General features: G+C 32.7%; 2 protein-coding genes across 2 annotated transcripts; both read right to left on the reverse strand.

Moving 5' to 3' along the window:
- Positions 1-2541: 2541 nt before the first annotated feature.
- Positions 2542-6803, reverse strand: LOC132720160 (uncharacterized). Its single transcript, XM_060704203.1, has 3 exons — positions 6492-6803; positions 6156-6239; positions 2542-4184 (listed from the first exon to the last, which is right to left on the reverse strand). The coding sequence occupies exons 1-3, from the start codon at positions 6533-6535 to the stop codon at positions 3593-3595; spliced, it is 720 nt and encodes a 239-aa protein (XP_060560186.1). The 5' UTR covers positions 6536-6803; the 3' UTR covers positions 2542-3592.
- A 1273-nt stretch (positions 6804-8076) lies between these two features.
- On the reverse strand, positions 8077-9108 carry LOC132720159 (tigger transposable element-derived protein 6-like). The gene is made up of 2 exons (XM_060704202.1): positions 8622-9108; positions 8077-8348 (listed from the first exon to the last, which is right to left on the reverse strand). The coding sequence occupies exons 1-2, from the start codon at positions 9106-9108 to the stop codon at positions 8077-8079; spliced, it is 759 nt and encodes a 252-aa protein (XP_060560185.1).
- Positions 9109-25229: the final 16121 nt, after the last annotated feature.

A 25229-nucleotide genomic window follows, 5' to 3' on the forward strand; every position in this document is an offset into this window, starting at 1 on the left:
CTAAAAAGCCACTTACAAACTCCAATGGAGATCCTGAAAATAAAAAAGAAATACTGTATTACTAACATTGAAAACCTAAAAAGAAATTCAAAACAAATACATTTTTTAGAAATGATACTTACTTGAATTTTCTTTTCCTTGTTGATTTCCAGAGTATCAGAAAAGATTCTCGTCATGATAATCTTGACGTTTAAATACAAGTGAAAAATATTTTATTTCTGCCAGAAGATGTAAACCAAATGCTGAAAATAAATGTTCAACATCAGGTAACCTCGTTTTAGGCGTTCTTCTGGGATTCTGTTTTTCTCTTCTTTTTTTTACTAAAATTTAAGGATCAAGATCAGGATTAAAATTTAAAACCTCAAATTTCCTCCATTGCTTATCCTCAAAGATGAAATATTTAATGATGAATTGATAACATCGAGGGGTTAGAGTCAGTTACGTCTAATTCAGATACCTCTCTGACGTGGGTTCGATCCCCGGGAGATGCTTTGGTAGTTTAGCACGGATGAAGGTAGTCTAGTACTGGTGTAACTCTCCAGGAACGATGGTTAGGCAAGATCGAAAAGGAAAGGCGGCGCTAAGTAAACGCCCCCTCCCCCCTGGTCGTATTTCTTTGCTTTAACGGCACACCAACACATTTTAAGTAATTGGCGCCGTAACAGGGAATATGATTCTGGCTAATCTCGAGTGTTACACGCTTTAAGCAACACAAGGTGTCAAAACCACCTCTTATATTTCAGCTACTCTATTCTGAGCTACATTCAAAGAAACCTTAGTTCTCTGCTTATTTCAGCTTAGGTAAGGTACTATAGTCTTCGTTACTGCCATCACCGGTTTTGCAATATTGTGGGATTATTTGTAGGCGACTTGCGAAGAAATTGGTACGAGTAAGTTATCAAGGAAACCAGTAAATGAGATATTGTTAACCCCTGCTATTATGTTTTTCAACTGCTTTTCAAACAAACTGTTAGATATAAATTTGCAACACGGTGTAAGGTAAAGGGAAATGTATAATAATTTCTTTTCGGATATAAAGTTGTATCTTGCAAAATGTTCGGATATAAATGTGTATCTTGCAAGATATTCGGAACTGCTTCGGCTATTATCTATAATAACCTCGGAAACAGTACGGATTGAAAGTAGTTTCAGATGTAAACAGAAACTGAGATAATGTAAAACGAATGTATATATTTGACATCTAATGTCTGTTCCGGTACTCTTATGCTTGAATATATGTCCGACAACAATTTGTAAATTAAATATGCCCACTGATGTTCAATTAAAACAAATCCGACTATATGCCAACAGGTTGTTTTTTTTGTACTTTTCGGTTTCTACCGCCATAATAATAAAAAAATAAGTAATGTATTGTTTTTTCTTTTTAACCTATGAATTCACTTATTTTTAGGTGGACTTTAACTACATATATTAGGAATAAACATGTCAACACCTCCAGCATTAAATTACCATTTGTTTACATGTTTAGTTTCTCTTAGCGTAGGTTAGGACCGAAATACCGCATCCGTTCTGTGTATTCATACTATTGTGTTCGAGGTCCTTATCCGAAGACTGCATGGAAAGGGCCGAGTAGTTGCGATTGTCTTGCAAGATAATTTCATAAAATTACCAAATTAAAAAAAAATTGTTATAACATTCCTATTTTCCATTTTCTTATGGCGATTATCGAAAAGAATTGTAACAAAAAATGTCTCTGTTATTTAACAGATGAAACTTGCATACGTAAAAAATCAGAAAGTGTTCCGGAACAAACCCATTATGTTTCTATTTTAAAAAGGGTTTTTTCATCAATTTAACAATGATATTTCATACATCCACCATTTACTATTTGTATCTTTATACACAATGTTTTGATTGGAAAATCAGTCTCTCATAAATGGGTTTGATTTTTATTTTACATTTCTTTCTTATATCCTTTGGGTTTTTTGGTTCAAAACCAAGTGACGAGGAAAAAAAACATTTAAATTCTCACAGGGCCTTATACACAATTGTTCCTCGGAAATCTATTGTAAGATATAATCTTATAGTAAACGATTTACTGGAACAATCCTAGAAACCTTATTACAGTAACTTTTGTTTTGTTTGCTTTTGATTTGGTTTACGTCACACCGACACAGTATATATGCCATTTGGTGACGTTCCAGCTTTACTGGTGGAGGAAGACCTCAGAAAATAGATAAACACATAATCCCTAAAAAAGCCCCAACACGGCAAAATTGAAAATGTTGCAGGCTCGGTTTGATTGAGCCTGTTCATGGACGGTACTGGAAAGTGCAAGTTACCGTCCACGCCCCCTAGCACCGGCTTAAGCAGAATTCAACATTTAAACGTGAAATAGTAAAATTTTGAATTTAGAAACATCCGCAGATGTGTTCATACGGCGGTTATCATGGAACCTTCAATGTGACATTTCCGTGCCATTCCATGAAAAGCGGCGTATGGTCCCCAAGTAATAAGCCTTTCTGTGCATAATTTCAGGCACGAACGCACCTGAGTAAGGCCGTTATTCCATTTGTACGTGGTCCGTTCTCCGTGTCCGTGATACGCTTCCGGGCATGTACGTGAACATTATTCCATATGTACGTAAATGGATCCGTTAGAGGCTCCGTATATACACGTGGTTTTATCTTTCATAACTGAATGGTGGCGATGTCGCTTTCAAAGCATGTGGAATCAAATTTCTGGATCGCAATCCAGGCTGGTCTAATTTCATTGAGACAAAGAAAAAAAGTAAAAAGAATGCATAGGTGGTGGGTGCGCCCAATTTATGAACAAAGGAATAAACATGGCGTCTACTACCATCTGATCAAAGAGCTTGAATTATCAGAAGAAGAATTCAAGATGTACTTCCGTCTTAACAAGAATCAGTTTGGATATGTACTCTCTCACATGGAGGAGTTCCTGGCGAGGCAATGCAGAACTAGGGAGCCAATTTGTGCCAAACAACGTCTGGCAATCTGTTTGAGGTAATAATGTGATCGTATTGATAATGTATTAATCGCAATATTATTCTATTACATGTAGTGTACATAGTGTACATATATAACTGAACTTTTCTAATTTCTAATGTAAAGATCATCTGGAAAGTATATTGATCTTTAATCTGTTGGACTTGAATCGCAGTTTTGTAGATGTAAAACATTTGAATAATCTGAACAAAAAATACACATACAAAAAGTAAACGATTTATTTGCAAAGAACATTCGTCAGCCAATGTTATGTAAACAAAATCAATTGCAAATCAATAACCATAATCTCATAGTAATTTCAATAGACATTGATTTCCATATATTGTTGTACTTCCATAAATATAATCAAGAAAAGGTAACTAACTACCAGTTAAGTTATTAATTTAAAAATATTTTCAACAAAATATAAACAAAAGTACAAAGCAAATAAAGAGTTTGTAGTGTTTACACCCCGGTGCAGAAGAAAGTCAGTAAAACCATGAATTAGTTAACATGTTTGTAATGCATGGGAATTAAGACATGTATTGGAATTAAGACACTGATTACGAAAATGCAAAAACACATCTAAGTGTGAGAGTTCTTTGATTTAAAGTTCTTTCGAATTACTGCAGTGACTGCATTGCCTCACTTAAGATATCAAGCCCTGTGGTATGCGTTATTTGAGAACTATTCTCATTACCAGCAGAAAAGTCGTTTTTGTTGTAGGCAATGCCACTCAACCCAGACCCCTGTTGGTTAGTGTATTCCGGTATTGGCAGCTGGTTTAAATTATAAGCCTGTTGATGGGGGTAGGAATGATGAGTCTGACAGGGATATGGCATAAATGGTGGTAAACTGTCGCTGGTTTCAGATGTATACAACAACATTGATACTTGCATTTGCAGCCATAACTGTTTATTCTTAGGAAGCTGTTTTGTTCTCAATGCACAGCTTTCATAAAAAGCGTCGACAGCATCTCTCTTAGGTTGCTCGTATTCTAAAGTGTTAAGTCGTGACGCCTGAGCCTTTGCAATTTCAAGAAACGACGTCTCAAATTCGGTCATAGAATCTGTGCATTTCTTTGTCTTCTTTGGCCTCCGTGACTCAGTGGGGTTCTTGAATGTACTTTCCTCAACATACACTGAGTTTGGTGGTGTTTCTCTTGGACTCGGACTAGGTGACTGGATGACAGAGCTCTGGTCTGTTACGTCATTTCTGAAAGAAAAAAAACATGAATAGTAAAATCTAAGCAGAACGCCTCAAGATGAACAAAATCATTTCATGTAAATCAAACTTTGGGAAAATGTTCCAAGAGATTAAGAAAAGTAAAATCATTCCCAATGCTAGTAATATTTAACATATAATATGCAATTAATGACTGAATTTACAAAATTTATCTCCTTATTATTAAAGCATTACTCACACAGTAAGGAATAATTTGCATACTGCGACCTGTTACTGTAAATTTACGTAGTTTTTAAGTATTATTTTCGATAAAACACTTACATCCTTTGTTCGATTGACAATATTTTACCTTTAAATACCTTTCTTAATGTTCATGAAATCAGCCGCTTTAAAGGGACTCCACTGAGGATTTTTTGACATGATGGGACTGAAAATATTTTTTCCAGACAATGTACCATTTGATGTAGGTTTAGACCACTAATCTTTGTGCAAAATTTCAGATTATTCGCGCACTAATAAAAGCATATAAATAGGATTTTCAATTTATTTCAAAGTATATTTCTTAACCATTTTTGCATATATTTCTGTTTAAAATGCCCCAGCTCATTTATGTAAAAAAATCAAATGTTATGCTTTTAGGCTTTTACACCTCGGTGGAGTCCCTTTAAGATTACGCTCAAAATCAATACTGTTTTCAATTTGTACTTGATTTTGAAAGTCAGTGTTGTTCGTGAAAATTTAAGTTATATTTTTAAGAACAGCAAAGAGTCACAAGACCAAACTGTGTGCATTTACTTCTAAACAAATTACTTCCATGAAACAATTTGCCAGCACATGTTATAAAAAAGTGTAGATTGATTTATAATAAAATGTAAATTGATTGATTATTAAATGCGAGATGAAGTATAGTACATTCAAATACAGATCAAATCTGTTGGACTTGAATCGCAGTTTTGTAGATGTAAAATGATGTTTTCATATTTAGATGATAATTAATTTTGATTAAATTTTACATCTTAAAATTAGACATGCTTTTTGTCTGTTTCAGATTTTTGGCAACCGGGGAGTCGTTTTCATCTCTTGCTTTTTCCTACCGAATAAGCGAGCCAACAATTTCGAGATGCATACCGGAGGTTTGCCAAATTATTTGGGACATGTTTGCTCCTATGTACCTCAGAATGCCTCAGAATATAGGGGATTGGCTCCTACTTGCAGAGGACTTTAAGGAATTATGGAATTTTCCCCATTGTATAGGCGCCATTGACGGAAAGCACATTGTAGTTCGAGCTCCAAGAAATACAGGATCATTACATTTTAATTATAAAGGAACATTTTCAATTGTGTTGATGGCGCTTGTTGATGCAAATTTGCAATTCACCATGATTGACATAGGATCATATGGGCGAAATAGTGACGGTGGTGTTTTTGCACATTCAAAGTTTGGGACAGCCCTGAGGTCCAATCAGCTACATTTTCCGCTTGCTAGTGTTATGCCTGGAGCTGAGGAACTTGGTCCGATGCCGTATGTCATTTTAGGTGACGAGGCGTTTCCATTACAGGAACACATCATGCGCCCCTATCCTGGTAGAGGACATAATTTTGCTGAACAAATATTCAACTATAGATTATCAAGAGCCCGTAGAATCGTGGAAAGTGCTTTTGGCATATTAGCGGCTCGATGGCGGGTATTCTACACAAAGATTGGTGTCAGCGTGTCGACCACAAAGGCTATTGTTAAAGCAGCAATAGTTCTCCACAACTTATTGCAAAGGGAGACAACAGTAGCACAGACAGCCACTCTCTTAGAGGATAACCAAGCCAACACAACAGATGGCTTCTGTCCTTTAGTCGGTGTGGGGAATAGAGGATCGGAACACGCCATTGCGATCAGGGAGAAGTTTAAGGAATATTTCACTAAGTTTGACACGCTACCTTGGCAAGATGCACATGTAAGACGGGGCTGCTTTGCTGGTTCACAGTAATATGTGTTGATAAACTTACCTTGACTCTTGGCCTTGATCATCCATATTGGAAGGACAAACCCCCTCCTCCACTTGTTCAAGGAAATCCATGTTACTGTCTGTACTATAAATATGACACATACATGACATATTGATTTTGATTTATTAACAAATAGTTGATTTTAATAACATTATGTTTGAAACATTCAAATAAATGTAGTATGATTTGTATGCATATCAATGTTAAAGGTATCAACAACAAAAAACGCTTTTGATACTGGCACTATTTTGTTTGTAAAATAAAATGTCATAATCTCTTTTTTTTCTGTTCACATTAAACTTTTGCTTGATACAATTAAAAAATAGTTTATAATACCTAGCCTCTTTTATGAAGGGGTCAAGAAATGACAGGACTTCCATATATGGCCAGCGAACCGCTGTTTGTGCTGCCGATCCTGATTTTTTCTTGGAGGAAATTTCTCTTCTTTTTTTTACATACGTGTCTCGAATGGTTCGCCAACGTACTTTGACATCATCGGCTGTAAAATATGAATGAATTGATAAATGAAGAGATACAAAGACATGATGTAGGTCGTTCTTTATGTTTAGTGATGTCACTCTGAAGTAATAAACTTTATTGATTTCTTATATGTTATGCAACAGATAACTATGCAAATCTTTAATTGTAACATAGCAAACGAAGAAAATGTCTTGTATAATATGAACAATAATTGTACCAGCAAGAAACAAACATTAAATACCAGTTAAGTCTTGGATTTTCATCTCTTTTGCTACCGAAGACCATATGTTTTTTATCACTAGCGTGTCTTTATAGTCTGATAGAGATGCATCATAGAGTTCGGGATTCTCTCGCACTATTTCGATGAGCTTTTCTGTATTATTTTTCGAAATTAACATGGCATTTATCTTCGTTCGTGGCATCTTGTCCTGTCGGGATCTCTCCGGTGACTGTCCGCGTCCGTAAAAATTCGCTCATCCTGCGAAACGTCGCGGATGCCGTCGCGGAAGCGGATGGTAAACGGAAAAAAGGAATAGGTTCAACGTATTCTTTGATTAGCGAATCATTACCGGACGCGGATGACGGACGCGGACCACTGATCACGTATAAATGGAATAGCGGCCTAAAACCACCGACGTTCCGTAAGCTAGCAGCTGTATAGCTTCCTCACATGAAATAATCCAGTTCCTGTAGGGATTAAAACAAATACAATTTTCCAATCGATTTAAAAGGATTTTATCAGAAATTCGATGTTTAGTTGCAGGAAATCACGCTTAATTAAATTTCTACTATAACGGGGTCTTTTTAGACAGTGATTACGTCTAACAAAACTGTCAAATTTGACATTTTCATTAAAGTTTTACAAGAGTATTGCAGCAAGGTTTGATTGAGTCTGTACAAGAGGGATAATGAATAAGTGCAACATCCCTCACGCCTTCTAGCACCGGCTTGAGCGGTACTCAATTCTCAACACTTAATAGTGCTGGCATCAATGATCCCGAAGGACAAGAAAAATATAACAACACTGAAGTAAAGTACAGGGCAACTTGCCACACAGCACTTTACACCAGCTGTTGTGAAGTAAAAAAGTGTGGATTTAGACCGCTATTGGTCCCTTGTAAAAGTGGTCTTATTATCGAGTCGGACCAATGTTAGTTTTAACTATATGTGTCATCTACAGTAGGTGGCTATCATTAACCTTTGGAGTCTTTCTGTATAATTATAACACATTGAATATCAACACATCATTTTAATATTTTAACACATGTAACATCAATTTTATTCAATAAAAATGAATCAATATCTTTGCATAATGTTATTCTCTAGAAAGTTAATACATAGTGTGTTGTCGGTTTGGATTTTGAAAAAAAATGATACGGTTTCCTTTTCGATTGCATCCTGTGCAAAATCTAATGATGACATGACATTTGGCATCTGTTTACTAGAAAGAAAATAGTCTCAACTGATCTATGCACACAAGTGCCTCCTTGTATGTCATGACAGATTCACTTTCTTTTTCTTCTTCACTCTCAGCACTAGTATCAATTTGTTCATTTTGCTGTTTTTCTTGCATATTTTTAATTAAGTTATCTTCCAAGTCCGACTCCAGTTCTTCATGGACAGGAAGTTCAATGTCAATGTTTAGAAACCCTTGAACGGTCATGTCTTCTTGTACATATATCTTTTCTCTTGATGCCCTCTCATAAGGTCGGCCTATTCAAAAATATAAGCACAAACACATTTTACTTACTATCGCCTCCGTGTTCGAGGGGTTAAGAGTCGATGACTTCTAATCCAGTTACCTCTCTGGCGTGGGTTCGATCCCCCGAGAGATGCTTTGGTAGTTTAGCGCGGAGGAAGGAAGTCTAGTTCTGATGTCACTCTCCAGGAACGATGGTTAGGAAATTACCTGCTTATATGACTGAAATACTGTTGGAAAAAGGCGTAAAATGAAAGAAAGAAACAAAACAAAATCGTAACTTACACCTCCCTCAATGAATCCTGCTTTCCTAAAGCGCACAGCCTGAAGTGCATTAACACTTTTTGAGATCTCATCAGCACTTACATTTTCACCATCATCTATCCTAGCTAACACAGATCTTATCAAACGTTTTCTGTAGTGAGTCTTTCCTTGATGGTCTTGTTTATCATATTTCATGTTCTGTAAGATACCATGATCAAGCGGTTGAAGAACTGATGTAGTGTTCTTTTGTAGAAATTTAATCTTAACATTATTCAGGTTTAAATTCTCAGGGTGTGATGTAGCATTATGTAAGAAAAGAAACACATTGCGTTTCTGAGACTTCATTTTGTTATGGAAAGACTTAATCCAATCTTTGAAAATTTCACCAGTCATCCAAGCTTTACGATTCCACTTCCATGTTACTGGCAGATCATGAATGTTAACATGTTTAAAACATCTTGGCTTTTCATTTTTTCCAATGACAAGGGGCTTTTCAAAATCTCCCGTCATGTTAACGCACAACATTGCGGTCAATCGTTCCTTAGACATTTCCCCCCTTTAAAGTCCTGACCCTTCACACATAACGATTTATCTGGTAGTGCTCTATAATACAACCCAGTTTCGTCCATGTTGTAGATATCCTCTGATATCCTTAATCATGTCAATTAATTTCATTTTTTTCCAGTCCTCAACAGTTTTCTGACTTACATACCCACTTTCCCCACATACAGTTACAAATGAGATGTTGTGTCTATCTCTGAACCTATTTAACCATCCTTTGGAAGCTTCAAACTCACTGTCCGGAATTTTCAACTATTTAGCGTACAAGAGCGCTCGCTCCTGAACCATGGGGCCGCTGACACGAACACCATTCTGGACCATTCCCACACAGTGACGTTAAGCTCTTCAACCGGCGATCTCTTGCATAAGCGTTTTCTTTCGTTTGAAGCATTATTTTCCCATCCGTCTAAATATTCAGTTTTTCGTTTCAGAATTGTCTGAACCTTAATGCAAAATAAATAAAGACAATTTTAGTTTTCAGTGAACATAAATTCCATCTGTAACTGTTTATCATTTTTATCTATTTTGAAATTACAGGAAGATACATATCGTTTTTTCATTTCAGTTAATTTTAACAGTAAATTAAAGTGTTTATTTATAATTTGTTTATGATCAATATATCTTACTAAAATAAACATTTTGACATTAAATTATGCAATATTTTTCAAACTTATAAAGGATAAAAACACATAATTAAAAGCTTAGAAAAAATTCATGCCTCGAATTAAAAAATGTGTTTCTACCTGTGTTTTCCCTATGCCAAATTGATCAGCTAATTGCCTCTGACTTTTGCCGTTACTTTCATTAATCAATTTGATTTGTTGTCCTATATTCATTTTTTTTTCGTTTGCGTTTCTCCATTTTATTTCAAAACAAAAATTTATAATAGAATTTTTATTAAATCAGCAAAAAGTAAAGCATTTCTGATAATTCTATTTATAGTTAACGTAGACGTAATTACCTACCTATCCGAAGGTACGTGTAATTAACACATCGGCCGTCTTTCTGTGATCTTTTTTCTAATTGATCATGCAATTGGCGTAATCTCTTAAAAAAGGATTGAATTTTAAATCAATTTAAAAGATGAAAACTTACCCTGCGCTAGACCTATTTTTACAGTCACATCTTGTGTTATGCTTCACATCTGGTCCAGCGGAAATTTTTACCGATGCTCATTTTTGAGATACATATGGGGTTCCACCCCCGTGTTAAGCGCGTGGACGGTAGTTTGCACTTTAAGTACCGTCCATGAACAGGCTCAATCAAACCGAGCCTGCAACATTTTCAATTTTGTCGTTTTGGGCTTTCTTTACGGATTCCTATTTTCTCTATTTTAGAAATTTCTTGGTTAAACTTTTACATGCAACATCAATCTTCAAAACTACTGAACTTATTTACTTGAAATTTAATACAAATCTTCAAGATCATATTTATTGGCCACTATCCAAGGCTAGCAGGTGTGGTAGTCTTGGGCCCTGGTGTAGTTTTAAGTTTGTAACAACGGAAAGGGTTTGCCCAAAATCAGTTTTTCCACACTTAAAATGTTTGGGCACCCCTTTTGATATGTGGCCCCCGCTTTTTTAAAAGTGTACAAAAATTTCAATTTTGTCTTTTTTACGCTTTTTAAAGATTCATTTCTCTAAATTTTTTTGTTTTGGTGCCGTAAGCCAAAATTTGTGTTTTGTGCGCCGTAAATCCCAACAAAACGTTTTTGTACATATTAGATCATTACGAAGAGGATAAGACCGTCTTATCTTTTGATTTTTACTGTCAATAATACTGTCAGTATTACTAAAATTCATTCGATACTTTTTATTTGATTTTAGGCAGGCAGTCGCACAGCTTGATAAAATATGTTTCAAATTGATAAATGTAACAAGAGCTGACAGTTACATTGCAAACCATTAAATTGCTTATATCTGTACATAGATAAAAGTAATATTTGATCAATTTAGTGAAAATACTAGAATTCAAAACTGTCCTGTAGTATATTAACATTATCAATTAATCGTTAATTATTTTATGTGGAACATTGGATATTTGATAACGTATTTTATTGGACCTAAAATAATATCGTCTAAAAGTTTTGTTGTTTTAAAGTTAAATTGTAAATTGTTGTTATCAAGTCTTGTCTTGAGCTGTCATTTTGAGATATATATTAAATCTTTATGTCTGGAATACATGACTTGTTTGATAAATTTTCAAAATTCAACTGACAGTTACATTAAACACAGTAACCAGTATATATATCAGTCGCAGTTCAACGATAATATTAAAAATGTCTGTTGTCTAACTAAATATTCGTATTTTTAATGAAATGGTTATCTGGCTGTACATTCGTATCATATGTTGGCTAATTCTAATCTATGTTTTGAGTTACCTGTTTTAGAACCTCATAAAAGAGAAAAATACAAAAAAAAACTCCGTGAAAAAGCAGTGTAAAAGTTCAATCTGACTTTTACAAATTATCAAATAAGAATATTATTTCAAAGTGAATATCTACAAAAAATATCTTATGTCGCCAGTTGTATTCGAATACTGCTCATATTTAAAAGTATTTCGAATAATATGTCTGGTTGATACGTTAAAATATAAATGACCTGACAAGTAGACAGACTTTCTTCATATACATCAATCATTTTACTTCAAATGAGAAAATTTAAGTATCAGACTAGAAAATCAACACGCAATGGAACTAAAATAGCCTGTATTTTTTTCTATATTGACTTGCGAAAACATATTTGTAGAGTATGCACAGTCGACAAAATATAGATTTCAATGACGTATTTTTCTTTTCAAACTCGGTATCAAAATATTGACAGTTTAAAACTAAACTAAGACATTTTTTCTTCAAATGCTTGTTAAAAATTAGGTAACCGAGTATATAGTGTTTATGGAAATCCAACAAATCAAATAAGAAAATGGAAGACACGAAAAACGATAAAACATATTATTATATTTAACTTAATGAAAATAGTGTTTCTTGCCAGTGTAATAACTACCTTATATTTTGATCACTATATTATTGACACTATCTTAATGTATCAACTTGCAGGAAATAATGTAAATTTATAACCTATAAACTGTGTTTACTATATTGCATAATTATGACTGATATTCTGGACCTTCGTTTATAAAGAAAAGCTATACAGCTAACTTAGGAAGGTCAGTTGTTTCACACAGATGACCGCTCGCTCGTGCCCTGAATAAATCAGAAGGGACACCCGAGGACTGCCGCCATCAGCATGAAGCTGTTAAATCTCACTATGATCTTTACGGTGTTTGTGTGACATAGAATATGATATATTATATATGATCAACAAAGAGAGGCGGTGTTCAATGAACGCAACCTCCACACGACCCAGCAAGTAAGGATGAACCCAAACAAAAACAGGACAGGGCGCAAGGCAGAGCACGGACAGTCTTATCACTAAAATTATACATAGGATGAAATAATAGTAACCGACAAGGAAATCAAAGTCAAAGAAAACAAATAAATAATTGATTAATAGGCAAACGAAGTAAAAGGGCATTATGAAAGGGGATAAGAGACACAAAACCAAACAAAACTTATTAAAGGTTATTATTATGTCTGACGAGTTTTTATAGTTTTGACGACTGAATATATTCATAAGAATCATCTCGGCTAATGAAATAACTGCGTTGCACCTTGCTTAAGATTGCATCTGCTGTATTGTAAAAGAAAATTTATTTCATTTATTTTTGGGGAAAAAAATCATTGTTTTCCATTGCTCTACAAAAGAATTGTTTGACAAAAATAGAACGAGATCGTTATATTGTTTATACGCACCGTAAGAGTCTATAATTATATTCCTATAATTGCATGTCCTTACATAATACTTTCTTTACTAGCTTGAATGTATTTATTTTTGTTTATGTAAGTTCTAAGGATCGGTTTGAATGTGCAAACATATAGGACGCATACTGTTAATACATCAATATTAATATTTAAAAGGCGTCTGACTCCATTGAAAAGATATGGATAAGTGTGTGTAATAAAATCACACAATATAACCTCAGAGAAAGTAACTGTTTGTCTCTTAAAAATGAAATGAAACACTATTAAACCTTGTATTGAGTTTTAGACTTGAACTTCAGACTCGTCATTTCAGCAGTTTTTGTTACTTTGATAAATATATAAATGCAGATCACAGACAAGGTGTTAATTAGTTTTACCGTTATCGTTTACATAGTTATGATTAATTTTATAATACTGAAAGTTTGTAACGTCTTTTTTCATTTGATAATCATTGACGTTTATATAAAATATATACACAGCTGCAGTCGATTTATAAATGCAATAATTTCATTTTGTTTCTTATAAAGTAAGTTTGCGGTATTATAAATTGGTTTTAAAGTTTTTGACAGGTTATTAACAGTTTTTATGCAATTTAATCATCACCTTAAGGCTTGGGTCATATATGTGTCGTATGGTCCTTTTCACATGTAGGAAATGGCTGTTTATGCCTGTAAGGACATAAAACATACGCCTTGATAAATAAATAAACAAGATAACAATTTCTGGCGCAAACCAATAGAAATATTTATATCAAAGTGCATAAATACAGTTCCGAAATACATAAACTATCAATGGAAATATAACCGCCTCCGTGGTCGAGGGGTTAGAGTCGATGACTTCTAATCCAGTAACCTCTCTGGCGTGGGTTCGATCCCCGGGAGATGCTTTGGTAGTTTAGCACGGAGGAAGGTAGTCTAGTACTGGTTTAACTCTCCAGGAACGATGGTTAGGAAACTACCCGTCTATATGACTGAAATACTGTTGGAAAAAGGCGTAAAATGAAACAGACAAACAAACAAACAAATCAATGGACACAATGAGAGTATCTATAGTTTCGTCGATGCGAGAAAGGGCATAAGCATCCTTGATTGTACGGTTGTTCAGTTTCCGGTAATCGATACAAAAACGTAAAGACCCGTCCTTCCTTCTTACTAACACAACATTAGAAGAAAAAGGACTCTTGGACTCACGGATCGCTCCTGCCGAAATCATGTCTCGTAAATGCTCACGTGCCACCTCAAACATCCCTGGTGGTATTCGGCGATAAGGGTCTTTAAAAGGTGTGGGATCAGACAGATTGATTTCATGTTCGACCAAGTCAGTAGAACCAAGATCAGTAGGCCCAGAGGAGAAAATATTTTTCTACTGATTGAAGAAGGAAGTTGTCTTAACCTGCTGTTCAGAAATTAAAGTTTCAGTGGGAATAGAAATACCAAGGTCATCAAGAGACTTGTCTGAATTGTGGGATTTATCAGCAACGCCCTCTGAAGGATCAATGGTGCAAACAACAGACACATTTTTTCTCCTCTTATAACGCAAATGTCGTGGGTTCGACCCCCACACTGGCCACCAATGTCGTATGGTCCTTTTCACATGTAGGAAATGGCTGTTTATGCCTGTAAGGACATAAAACATACGCCTTGATAAATAAATAAACAAGATAACAATTTGGTCATGGTTCGATGATTTTTGGCAGAGTTATGCCCCTTTTACTTTGAAAACAATATGAAATTTTCAGTTTCCGTTCATTATCTCCCCAACGGTACATCACATTCAACTCAAACTTGACATATGGATATGTCATGAGAAAATACAGGCAGATTTTAGGCAGAGTAATGCCCCTTTCACTTTGAAAATAATATAAAATTTACAGTTTCTGTTCATTATCTACCCAACAGTGTTACATATTCAACTCAAATTTGACATATGGATATGTCAAAGGAATGGGCAGGTCAAGTTGGAATTTGGTCATGGTTTGATGATTGTTTGGCAGAGTTATGTCCCTATCACTTTGAAAATAATATAGATACATCTTAGGAATAAGCAGTTTAAGTTTGAATTTGGTCGTAGTTCAATGATTTTGGACCAACTTATCTTTCCTGAATGTTGGAAAAATTTTGAACTTTCAGTTTCAGCACTCATACTTTTGTGGAAATGTATGTAGCCATTATTTTGGCTACAAATATGCAATATGCTATTTTCAAAAGGTTAAGACTGAATAATTTCAGTGCCTTGAACATTGTATGAAAATGGTTTGTGTTAACATTAAAAAGTTTTAAGGGCGTTGAACTTAAAATTTAAACAAATAATTTGTGCAAACAAATTTGGAACTAAATATTATAACATCTGAAATTTTGGCTGCATGCGGGGGCATTCGTGGCATGATGACACATTTCTAGTTGTATTTAAAATAGTTGTTAAGGAATTTTACATATTTTACAAAAGACGGATTTTATCCAAGCAGGAAAATAAATGACACTTCTATCTTTTTAATTAATTTGAAGCACTTGCAATGCAAATTAATTACCCGCATGTAACTGCATAGTTTGACAATTGACTAAGGCAAGTAATTGAAAAAAGGTACCACACTTTTTTTCCAAAAAATAATTTGTTTTGTTGTTTAATAATCTCCTAAGTAAACCAATGGTTCCCAATCGATGTTAGATATCAGAAGAAATATGCTGTATTATTTTGAAGCAATTCATCGTAAATGTTCAAAGCCATCATCTCGTATGTTAACCTCATCATATTGTCGTGAAAGATTGGTCATGGAATATGGGACCCGACAAATTGTACTTGTAAAAGTACGTCATATCGCTTAAGAGTGAAAAAAATATTTTGTCATCATCAAGTCTTCTTGATTGTCAATTCAATATATACTGGCATTCAAGATATGTTCGATAATGTAACAAGCTTCGACGATGTAATAAGCAGTAATCAGTAACATTGTTGCCGCTGACAAACTCCATAGAATTGAAGTACAATCAAACAAAATTACTTGAAATTCAAAACGTATCTTGCAAAACCATTATGTCCCTGTTTTCATAAATGTAATAAATTTATCGTGATTAATTCAATGTAGAACCGAAGGAGATAAGGACTTGATCTTATCAGAGTAACTTCGATTGGAAACGAAATCATGTAAAGGCATCCAATATGAAAGATTTTCTGAAATAGAATCATTCTTGAGATAAATGAATTATGGAGTATATTTGTGTTGACGTTTTTTTTTCGTTTGTTAATGTTTTATCTTAAAATCCAGTTCACAGAGAAATAACAACTTAAATGTACTTCGAAAATTGAGATGAACTAAATTCATAACTATTTGGGGTTACAATTATAATAGTTACAATTTGTACACATATTAATTACTTTAATTGAAAAGTTGCTCTTTTAAGATAAGGTTTGTTATTAAAATTATTCGTGGCATTATAAATCGTCAAATATGACATAGCATTAATGCAAAGAAAATTTATTTTATCATGATAAAGCACTATGATTTATTTGTTATTGCATGCACGTTGTGTCGTCGTCTGTATAAGTTAACGTCAATATAACTGATTTGTTGTTTTTGCATAATGTTTTTATTTACATGTTAATCAGTAACCAGCATGTTTCAAGTGAGATATCTATGTCTCCGGCAAAATATTTGCAAATTTACACGCAATGAAACGAAAAAAAACATGCGTTAAAACATTTCAAACTTCCATACAGTCATATTTATTTTTATGCTAACGCACAATAATGCAATGGGTTACGTCGGATATATGAATTTTGTATTCTTTATTCGAAGAAACTGAATTGTTATTTGTTAATAATTATGTAATTTAGACTCAATGAATCCTTTTTGGTCAAACTGCATATAATGGTAATACTGAATCTCTTTTTGAATATCAACTCGGTTTGCAAGAGGTAAAGAACACTTATTCTCTGTCCCTCCTCATGTTGGTCTCAGTCTTGCAAAGAAAATTTAAAGCTCACCATTAACATTTAAGAAAACATATAGAACAAACTAACAAATAAAGATTAACACAGAGGAACAGCACATCATAACTGATGTGACTGCATGTTTGTGGTATTTTTAATTCCGTCAATTTGAACTTTTTCTATTCGGATGGTGTCAGCATTTCTTCTTGAGTATAAGTGTATGTTATCTGCTGTTTTAATTTGTTTTTCGCCGCATTGTCTGTGATACACAGGCTCATAACATCTGATCTCCTTTTGTTCGGCCCATTGCTTTCTCGTTTAGGGCACACGTATACTTTTATTTTGGGATCGTCGCTTTTCCTGGAACAGCTCGACCAGTCATATTGTATATTCAATGATAAACGCCCTATTAACAGATCTGCGGATGTTTCTCAATTCATAATTTCACCATTTATATTTGCCAGTGTTTAACTCTGCTGCTTAAACCGATGCTACGGGGCGTTGTCAGTAGCTTGCACTTTCCAGTACCGAGCGTCCATGAACTGAAATGACGGACTAATTCACCTTTATATTTTATTAATAACTGGGTGAATAAAAATATTTAAATCGAAAATAAAATAGTTGAAAATTAAACGATAAGAAAGACTAGCCCGCCTTATTCATTGTAACTAAAACAAAAGACTCGAACCAAAGACTTTGTTTTCCCCCAAATAGTCTTTAGAAAACGTTAACTGAAATGACGGACTAATCCACCTTCATACAATAGTCAAAATAAACAATTCAATAATGAAACGAAAAGGAGTACTAACTCGCCCTTTTAATCTAACTCAAATCAAAGATTATGTATTTTTCCAAGGTATCTTTAGAAAACGTTAACTGAAATGACTAATTAACCTTTATACAAAAATAAAAAATAAACTGTTCAATTGTAAAACGTAAAGAAGGACTAGTCTGTCTTTTCAATGAACTCAAACCAAAGATCAAGTAGTCTTTAGAAAACGATTAATGAAATGACGGACTAATCCTACTTCATAAGATAATAAAAACTAAACAGGTTAAAAATGAAATGAAAAGGAGAACAAATCAGCCTTTTGTACATTTCAAACCAAGAAGGCCAACTATTCCAGTAGTCTTTTGAACAAAATAACTTAAAAACGGACTAATCCTCCTCCATGTTATGAAACCTTAAACGGAATAAAAAGAAGCAAAGTGGAGGACAAAACCGCCTTCTTTGTTTTTTACATTTATGTGTTCTTTTGTCCAATTATGAATCTGGCATTGGCAATGAAACATTATTATGACTGTAGCTGTAACTCGAATTGTTTCTTCGAAAATATTAAGCTTAAACAATAGTAAACAATTGACAACAATTTTAACGAGAGGGATACAAAAGTCCGAGAATACACGCCTCTGTGCCTTTACGACAAACATAAGGAATATTTATCATATTTCAATGTATCAGTAAGTTATTGGATTACATTAGATGTGGCCATAAACACCCCAGAACCATGATCTATATAACATTTGTTAAAAATGCCAAAATTATGCCAAACATCCAAATTGAAGGCTATGCAGTTCACCAAATTTTATGTGTTTTTCTTTAATATATGTCTTTGTGAAAAATAAGTTCAAAGAGAGGGTCAAGTTTGACATATTAGGTATAATCTGTACACTCTTCGTTGGAAACCATAAGACTTTAGGGGAAACTGAGTATATCCTTGTTAGTGATATAACCTTCGGGCCAACATAATTTTTCCAATTACTTTAAATGACCTCTAAAAGCTTCTTAAAGCTCGAATAGTTACTTATTTAAATTGTCCATCACATCAAGGTAGTTCCATCAATTATCACGATGACATTTTATAATAGGGAAAATGCACATGCTCAGTAAGCTTAAAACATAATTGCCCATTGGATGAAAACTTTTATTCCAAAGCATGAATCATTGCTTACCTTCTCTGAATGCACTCTGCCATTTGTTTCTTTTACTGTTTCTGGTTCTATTACTATTGCCTTTCTTTTCCTACTGGTGGGTGTGTATTCCTGAGCTTCCCAACACCTTCCAGCTGCATCCAATGATTCTTTTGAAAGAAAAGTAGCCTCATTTTACTCCTTAACTTTCTAACACTTTCAGCTGCATCCACTGATTCATGAGAAAGAAAGGTAATCTCTTTTTATACTTTTACAAAATTGTAAAGTTCACAAAAGAATGCTAAAAATGGAGTTCATGAAACTGTATGGTTTCAAGCAATTTTCAAAGGATTTTTAAATTATAAAAGGAGTAATTTTCTTTTAGATTTTATTTTGATCATTTTATCTTTCTGACGCATTTTGCAGCTTAAAAGAAATAATCTAAATAAGGAAAACAAGTTGCATGATGGATTAAAAAATTTCATTAAAATCTCATGAAGTAATCTGAATATTTTTTTCAAAAGGTCGATAGCTAAGAATTCAAAATAAGAAACCCTTAAAAAATACTTTCAAATATCTTTTAACTGCATTCTATAAGTAAGTTACATTCATTTTATCTGTTTCGTAACCTTTTAGAGAATTTCCCATTGAAATATTCACATGGTGGGAGCCGATAATACATGTAAGATTCAAGAAAACACATATATCTTTCCAATCGATTTAAAAGGACTTTAATCAGAAAGGCATTGTTAGAATGAGGAAATGACGCTGAATTAAATTTATCTCCGATCACTTCATCTCAACAGAAAATGATTACAACCAAGCTGTCAATATTGACGTTTTCATTAAACGAGTTAAAATAAATATCACACCAATATGTTGCAAATTCTTAAAAAATATCATTTAGTTTAACTTTGAATTGACCTGCTTTTGCAACATAAGTGAAGTCTAAGCTTTGTAATTTAACGTAGCCTATTATTTCAAGTGCTGCATTACCGAAATAACTTTATCGGTATAAACTTTGCATTTACCATATTTCTTATATCTTACAATCATTTTTAATGATATATTCAACGTAAAGTCAAAATAAAAATAATTATTGTTTTTCCCGGTTGAAATGGAGTGTTTTGTTTTAAACAAAAGTACGATATCAAATTTATAGACACTTTCTTTGTTTATTGATACATTTTTGTTACTTGTTACTTCTTATTCTCTGTTTCGAATACAAATATAAAAACATTGTCTTGATTTACAAATTAGTGATAGCGAAATATTGCATTATCTTAAGATTAAATCAATGTAATAACATTTAAGTATGTTCAAAGAATACAATTACTCTGTTTTTATAACGTTTGCAGCAGAAGAAAACTAAATTCTTCTTAATATGCATTAGCAATACCAAACTTCGGTCGGAATCTTTATTCTATTTTAACATATTTACAGTTAAGATTGCCATTTCTGTTTTTATTTGAGTTGTTAAATGTATAAAATATTTATAAAGTATCTGCGCATGATTTACAGTATAGGAGTAGTAAGACACCTAAACGAGAAATCTAGCTATAATGTCAAAACAAAAACAAATAATATTATTTAAAGTAAACATACAAGACAAAACAAATGTCAAAAAAGATTTTAATATGCGCGATTTGAAAATTTAAAAAATCGCAATATCGCCAACGCCAAAGGACTAGTGTGATTCTTATTTACAGTACGCGTTTTGCCAGACTTCTTCAGAATAATGCTTAGTTTCTTAATTTATTGTTCCTTTGTTATTTGTGTTGATCTAATTGTTTTAAAGAATTATGTTTTATTATAAGAATCTTACAACGCCTTCCGGTACAAACTTAAATATCTAGCTTGAGGGTAATTGTATACGGCGGTAACGAGGCTCTGTGACGACAGCCAGTGTAAGATTCTTTTTCTTGCATATTACATATTAGTTATATTGCGAAAAAAAAATATGAAAACTAATCATTTCTCTTAGCACTTTTGTCTTATATAAGTGTATGAATCAACAGTTACTTCATTCATAACGGCAAAATGGCGTTATCTTATGAACGCAATACATTAATAAAAGTCGCGCGGGAATGACGTCATTTAAAGCACTTGACTGTTCTTACATAGTGATGGAAGACAGGTTTTTCTAGCACCGATGTAAACAGTAGATCCTGCCTGATATGCAAACATTCACATGTATATATAATAGTAATTGTTACGCCTGCTAAAGCCCTTGATTTAACAATAAAATCACTATACAAAACCTGAAAACTCTGTCATTTTTCAAAGATTATCTTACCGAGACTTTGATTATTGAGGAAGATTATTAACTGTATTATTAACTGTATTCGATCGGTGATTTTCCAAGTTTACTTATTTTTATTTTTTTTCTAGTTTAATATTTTATTTTTTAAAAAACAATAAAAATATCAAATTACCTTTTCCTTTTTTATTAGACATAACTGTAAAAGCTATGTTCAAACATTGCACTCCGAAATAAACAAACTTTGCGGTCAACTTGTAGTAATTTACCCAAAAGTTGATGACAAATGCTTTTTCATTCACAGAAATGTATGTCCACAAAGGAAATTAACAAATCGTGTTTGCCAGTTCATTTTCATTAATAAAAGTACTCCTAGAAAGTCATTTGATCAGTTTAATTCATGTTTCAATTTCATGTGAATTTTAAGGGAAGCAAATGTTTTGGGGGGGGTTTTTTTGTTGCATCTATCATTTATGAGCAGGCAGGCATAAATAATAGAATATTTTCTGCTCCGCGTATTTTATAATGTTTAGTAAGATTAAGATTCTTAACTGATTGTACATATATTTTAGGCCAGACTTATCGTCAACTGCATTGTAGCTGAGGGTCGTTAGTATAAATCCCACCAAACACTTTGTAGGTTATATCATTTGTTTGATTTAAACACTGTCTAATCAGAAATGAGAACAAACAAATAGTTAAATAGATGTGGTAGGATTTCATTTTTATACATAGTTACTAGTAATTTAAGAAAAATCATTAAGAGTGTTTTGATTGTTATTCTTATTCTTATTACAATAATTTTTAGCTTTCTCGTGTCCGTAAAGTGTCGTATTGATGTCTAAGCTAAGAATGAGAAAAGTGTCCGTAAGTCAAAAAGCATACGGTAAAGTTACTTTACATTTTGAGTAAAGGTGCCCTTAATAAATACATCTCAACATTTTTGGCAATTTTTCAGTGCCCATTTACGGTGTACTAACTTCAATACACAAAATATTTTTTCCAGTCCTAGTTTAAAATGATATAATTTATGTGATAATATTAAGAGAGTAAAAAATTAATCAAAACTTTAAATTATTATTAAAAACAAGGATAATAATTATGGCCTTCCATAAAACACAAACATAATTCACATTTTTGTTATGATATTCTTTGCTCAGGTGCTGCTGCTTATATACATGTAAATGTCTTGATAATTACGTTTTATTTTAAATATATAATTCATCCTTTATATTGATTTGAAAATATTTGTTTATATTTGATAATTTGGATTTTTATATAACCTTTATAATGTATTGTAAATTAGTTTTTGTAAATGAAGATGTTTATTTGATCTGTTCGGTTCTGTTTTGGTCTGAAGGTATGCTACTAAGATTGTCTAGAGATTACTATTGTCTCCCTTTGAATAATCAACCATTTGGTTGTTAAAACCCTGAAGTACAGAAACAATGTGTTATGTCTCCCAAAACTCAAGTTATATTTTGTATGTACGCTGTTGATAATAGAAAATATTAAGACTAAAAATGTGATTACCACACAGCTGAATGGAGACAATTTTCTGAAACGTCAATTTCAATTCACTTTATATAACAAGAGACACAACTATGATGAGTTTTATTTGAGACTAACTGATACAGTTCAAGAAACATTATACATTCCAATTGTATGAAATCATATTTATTATTGATTGAAAGACATTACAATATTTTTGATAAGTGTAGTATATTTAATTTTTTAATGACTGTCACAATACATAAGATATATCATGGTAATAAATTATTCGAATTCATAACCTAAACAATTATGCCAGAATTTGTGACCTTATCTTATACTTGTTTAATCGATCAAACCTTGAAAAACAACAACCTGTTTAACACAAGTCTGATGACGGATAAGTGACAGTATCACAGATAATATGTTTATTGAGTTTATTTCAAGTACCTATGGCATGACATGCATGAATTGAAAATCGAAAATGAAAAACCTTAAAATAATAAGATGAACACGAGAATGATTACGGAAAAATGAACGGTGAGAACATCGATGAAATTGAATCTAAATATTTCCTCATTTGTTGATATTAAAGGTTTGATAATTTTAAATTCACTTGATTATCAAATTATATCGCTATAATAACTGTACTTCGATAAAAAAAAAAAGTCAGGCCGTGTTCATGTAGGCTGCAATACAATTATGAAGGCTTCAATACAATTAAATAAATCGTAAATACGAGTTATAATGTTAAATGAACCAACGTTGTATTTTCCAGCAAGGGATGATTACAAATAAGCTTCGTCACCAACATCATACTCAGGAATCATTCTTATCATCTAATATTTGCAATAATCATGGGAAACAATAAATAATTTAATTTTGTTCAAAGTCTTCATTCACACAATGTACAGAATTTTGGTGTAATTACCCACATATGCATGTTTTATTCTGTGCTTGTAATTAAAAAAAATCCACGTGTTTTTTAAATTATCAAATGAATTAATTGTACCGTTTGTTAATCTTCTTACAAAAAGATAATTATATACTTTCAAAAAATACAAAGTTTGAAAACAGAACTACATTAACAAGATGCATTCTTATTTCTGACACACTCGTAGTATTTGCCTGCAGATATACAGGATATAAAATGAATTGACATTTAGTATAAGAGTTAAAGTATGTTAACTCAGCATGTCTAGTTATGTTTTAAGTAAACACAAAGAGCATTAATGCCTTTCTTCTAAATCTATTACTCTTGTCTTATTCGACTTAAGCCTCAGTTAATTTATAGATCTTGTATTATGAGTTAGACCTTATATAAATTGTTATGTATAAAAAGACTAAATGGTTGTCTACTCTATGTCTATTTAAAACCGTTTGTTTTTTTTTCAAACAGTTCATTTCATGTTTTACGTTATTGACATTTGTGGGTTTTGTAAAAGATAATGCGATTCTTTTTTTATAATTGCCCATGTTGTTTTCCAATTTTCAGCTAAATATCTAAAGGTCAAAATACTTTAAGTACTTTTCAAAAACTTCACAAAAATCAAAATCAATTTACCGACAGTTTTTCTTAATTAGACAGAATTGTAAAAGTTAATTACAAAAGAAATATTTGTAATGCACAAATACACGTTAATGGTTTGCTTGATAACAATAAAAATAAAATGTGACACCGAGGAGGTATAATAATTAAATCAAATTAAGTTCGGTTTTTGCCGAAATAGAATAATTTGATAATTGGTTGTCCTTTTCTCTTCATACCTTACTTTCTCTACATTTTTTTTTCTTTTTTTCTTTTCTAAATAACATTCAAAGGCTTGTTTAATGATACTTATTCATATCTACTCAATGCCTCTGTACCTAAAGGAATAAATTAAAGTATTGCTTTGAAACTTTTTATATTCGTTAGTTACCATCATCCCCACTTCCAGGCAAAATTATGTATCTCTGTTATGACCTTTGACACAAATATTCTCCTTTTTCGACTAAGAATTCTGATTACATTTTTTTTTTCGTAGAATAAAAATTATTTCCAATCTCCTTTGAGTTACTGCTTTGAAAATTTCAACTTGTTAGCCACTTCTGAGCAAGCATGTATAATATTTGAACGCGTTGTCTTATGCATAGTTCTTATTTAAATCATAATAATGCTTGAGGGCCACACATTAACTAAAACAGATACCAGAACAGAACAGTACTTTATTATCTAAAATCAATAGACATATGAGATTACGGAGTAAATGCAAATTTCAAATACATGACATGTGGTGTGTGCAAACAGTATTATAAGGCGATATTTTCAGTAATTTTGAATATTCAGTTACAGTAACTATAATAAGTACATTAGAGAGAGGGAGTTAGGGAGGAATTGATGCTAATATTATTCCAATACAAAATATGTAATAATATGTGTTTCTCTTTCTTTATACGAATTATGTAAATATACATTTAATGCTTATAGCTTATATCTCATTATTAATTGAAGCACAAAGTTGTAAAAATTTACTTTGAATTCGTGAAATTTCCACAGAGTCTTAATCTCATAAAAGAATTTTCAGCCGAATGTAGGTCAAGGCTAAGCGGTCAATGAGCATATAAATGCGCTGTTACCTGTGAAACATGTAGGCTTGCCGTGTACAGGGCAGTTGATGAAAA

The sequence above is a fragment of the Ruditapes philippinarum genome, unplaced genomic scaffold, assembly GCF_026571515.1.
Source record: "Ruditapes philippinarum isolate M1 unplaced genomic scaffold, ASM2657151v2 ctg13721_1_1_1_1, whole genome shotgun sequence".
In the NCBI taxonomy this organism is placed as follows: Eukaryota; Metazoa; Mollusca; class Bivalvia; order Venerida; family Veneridae; genus Ruditapes; species Ruditapes philippinarum.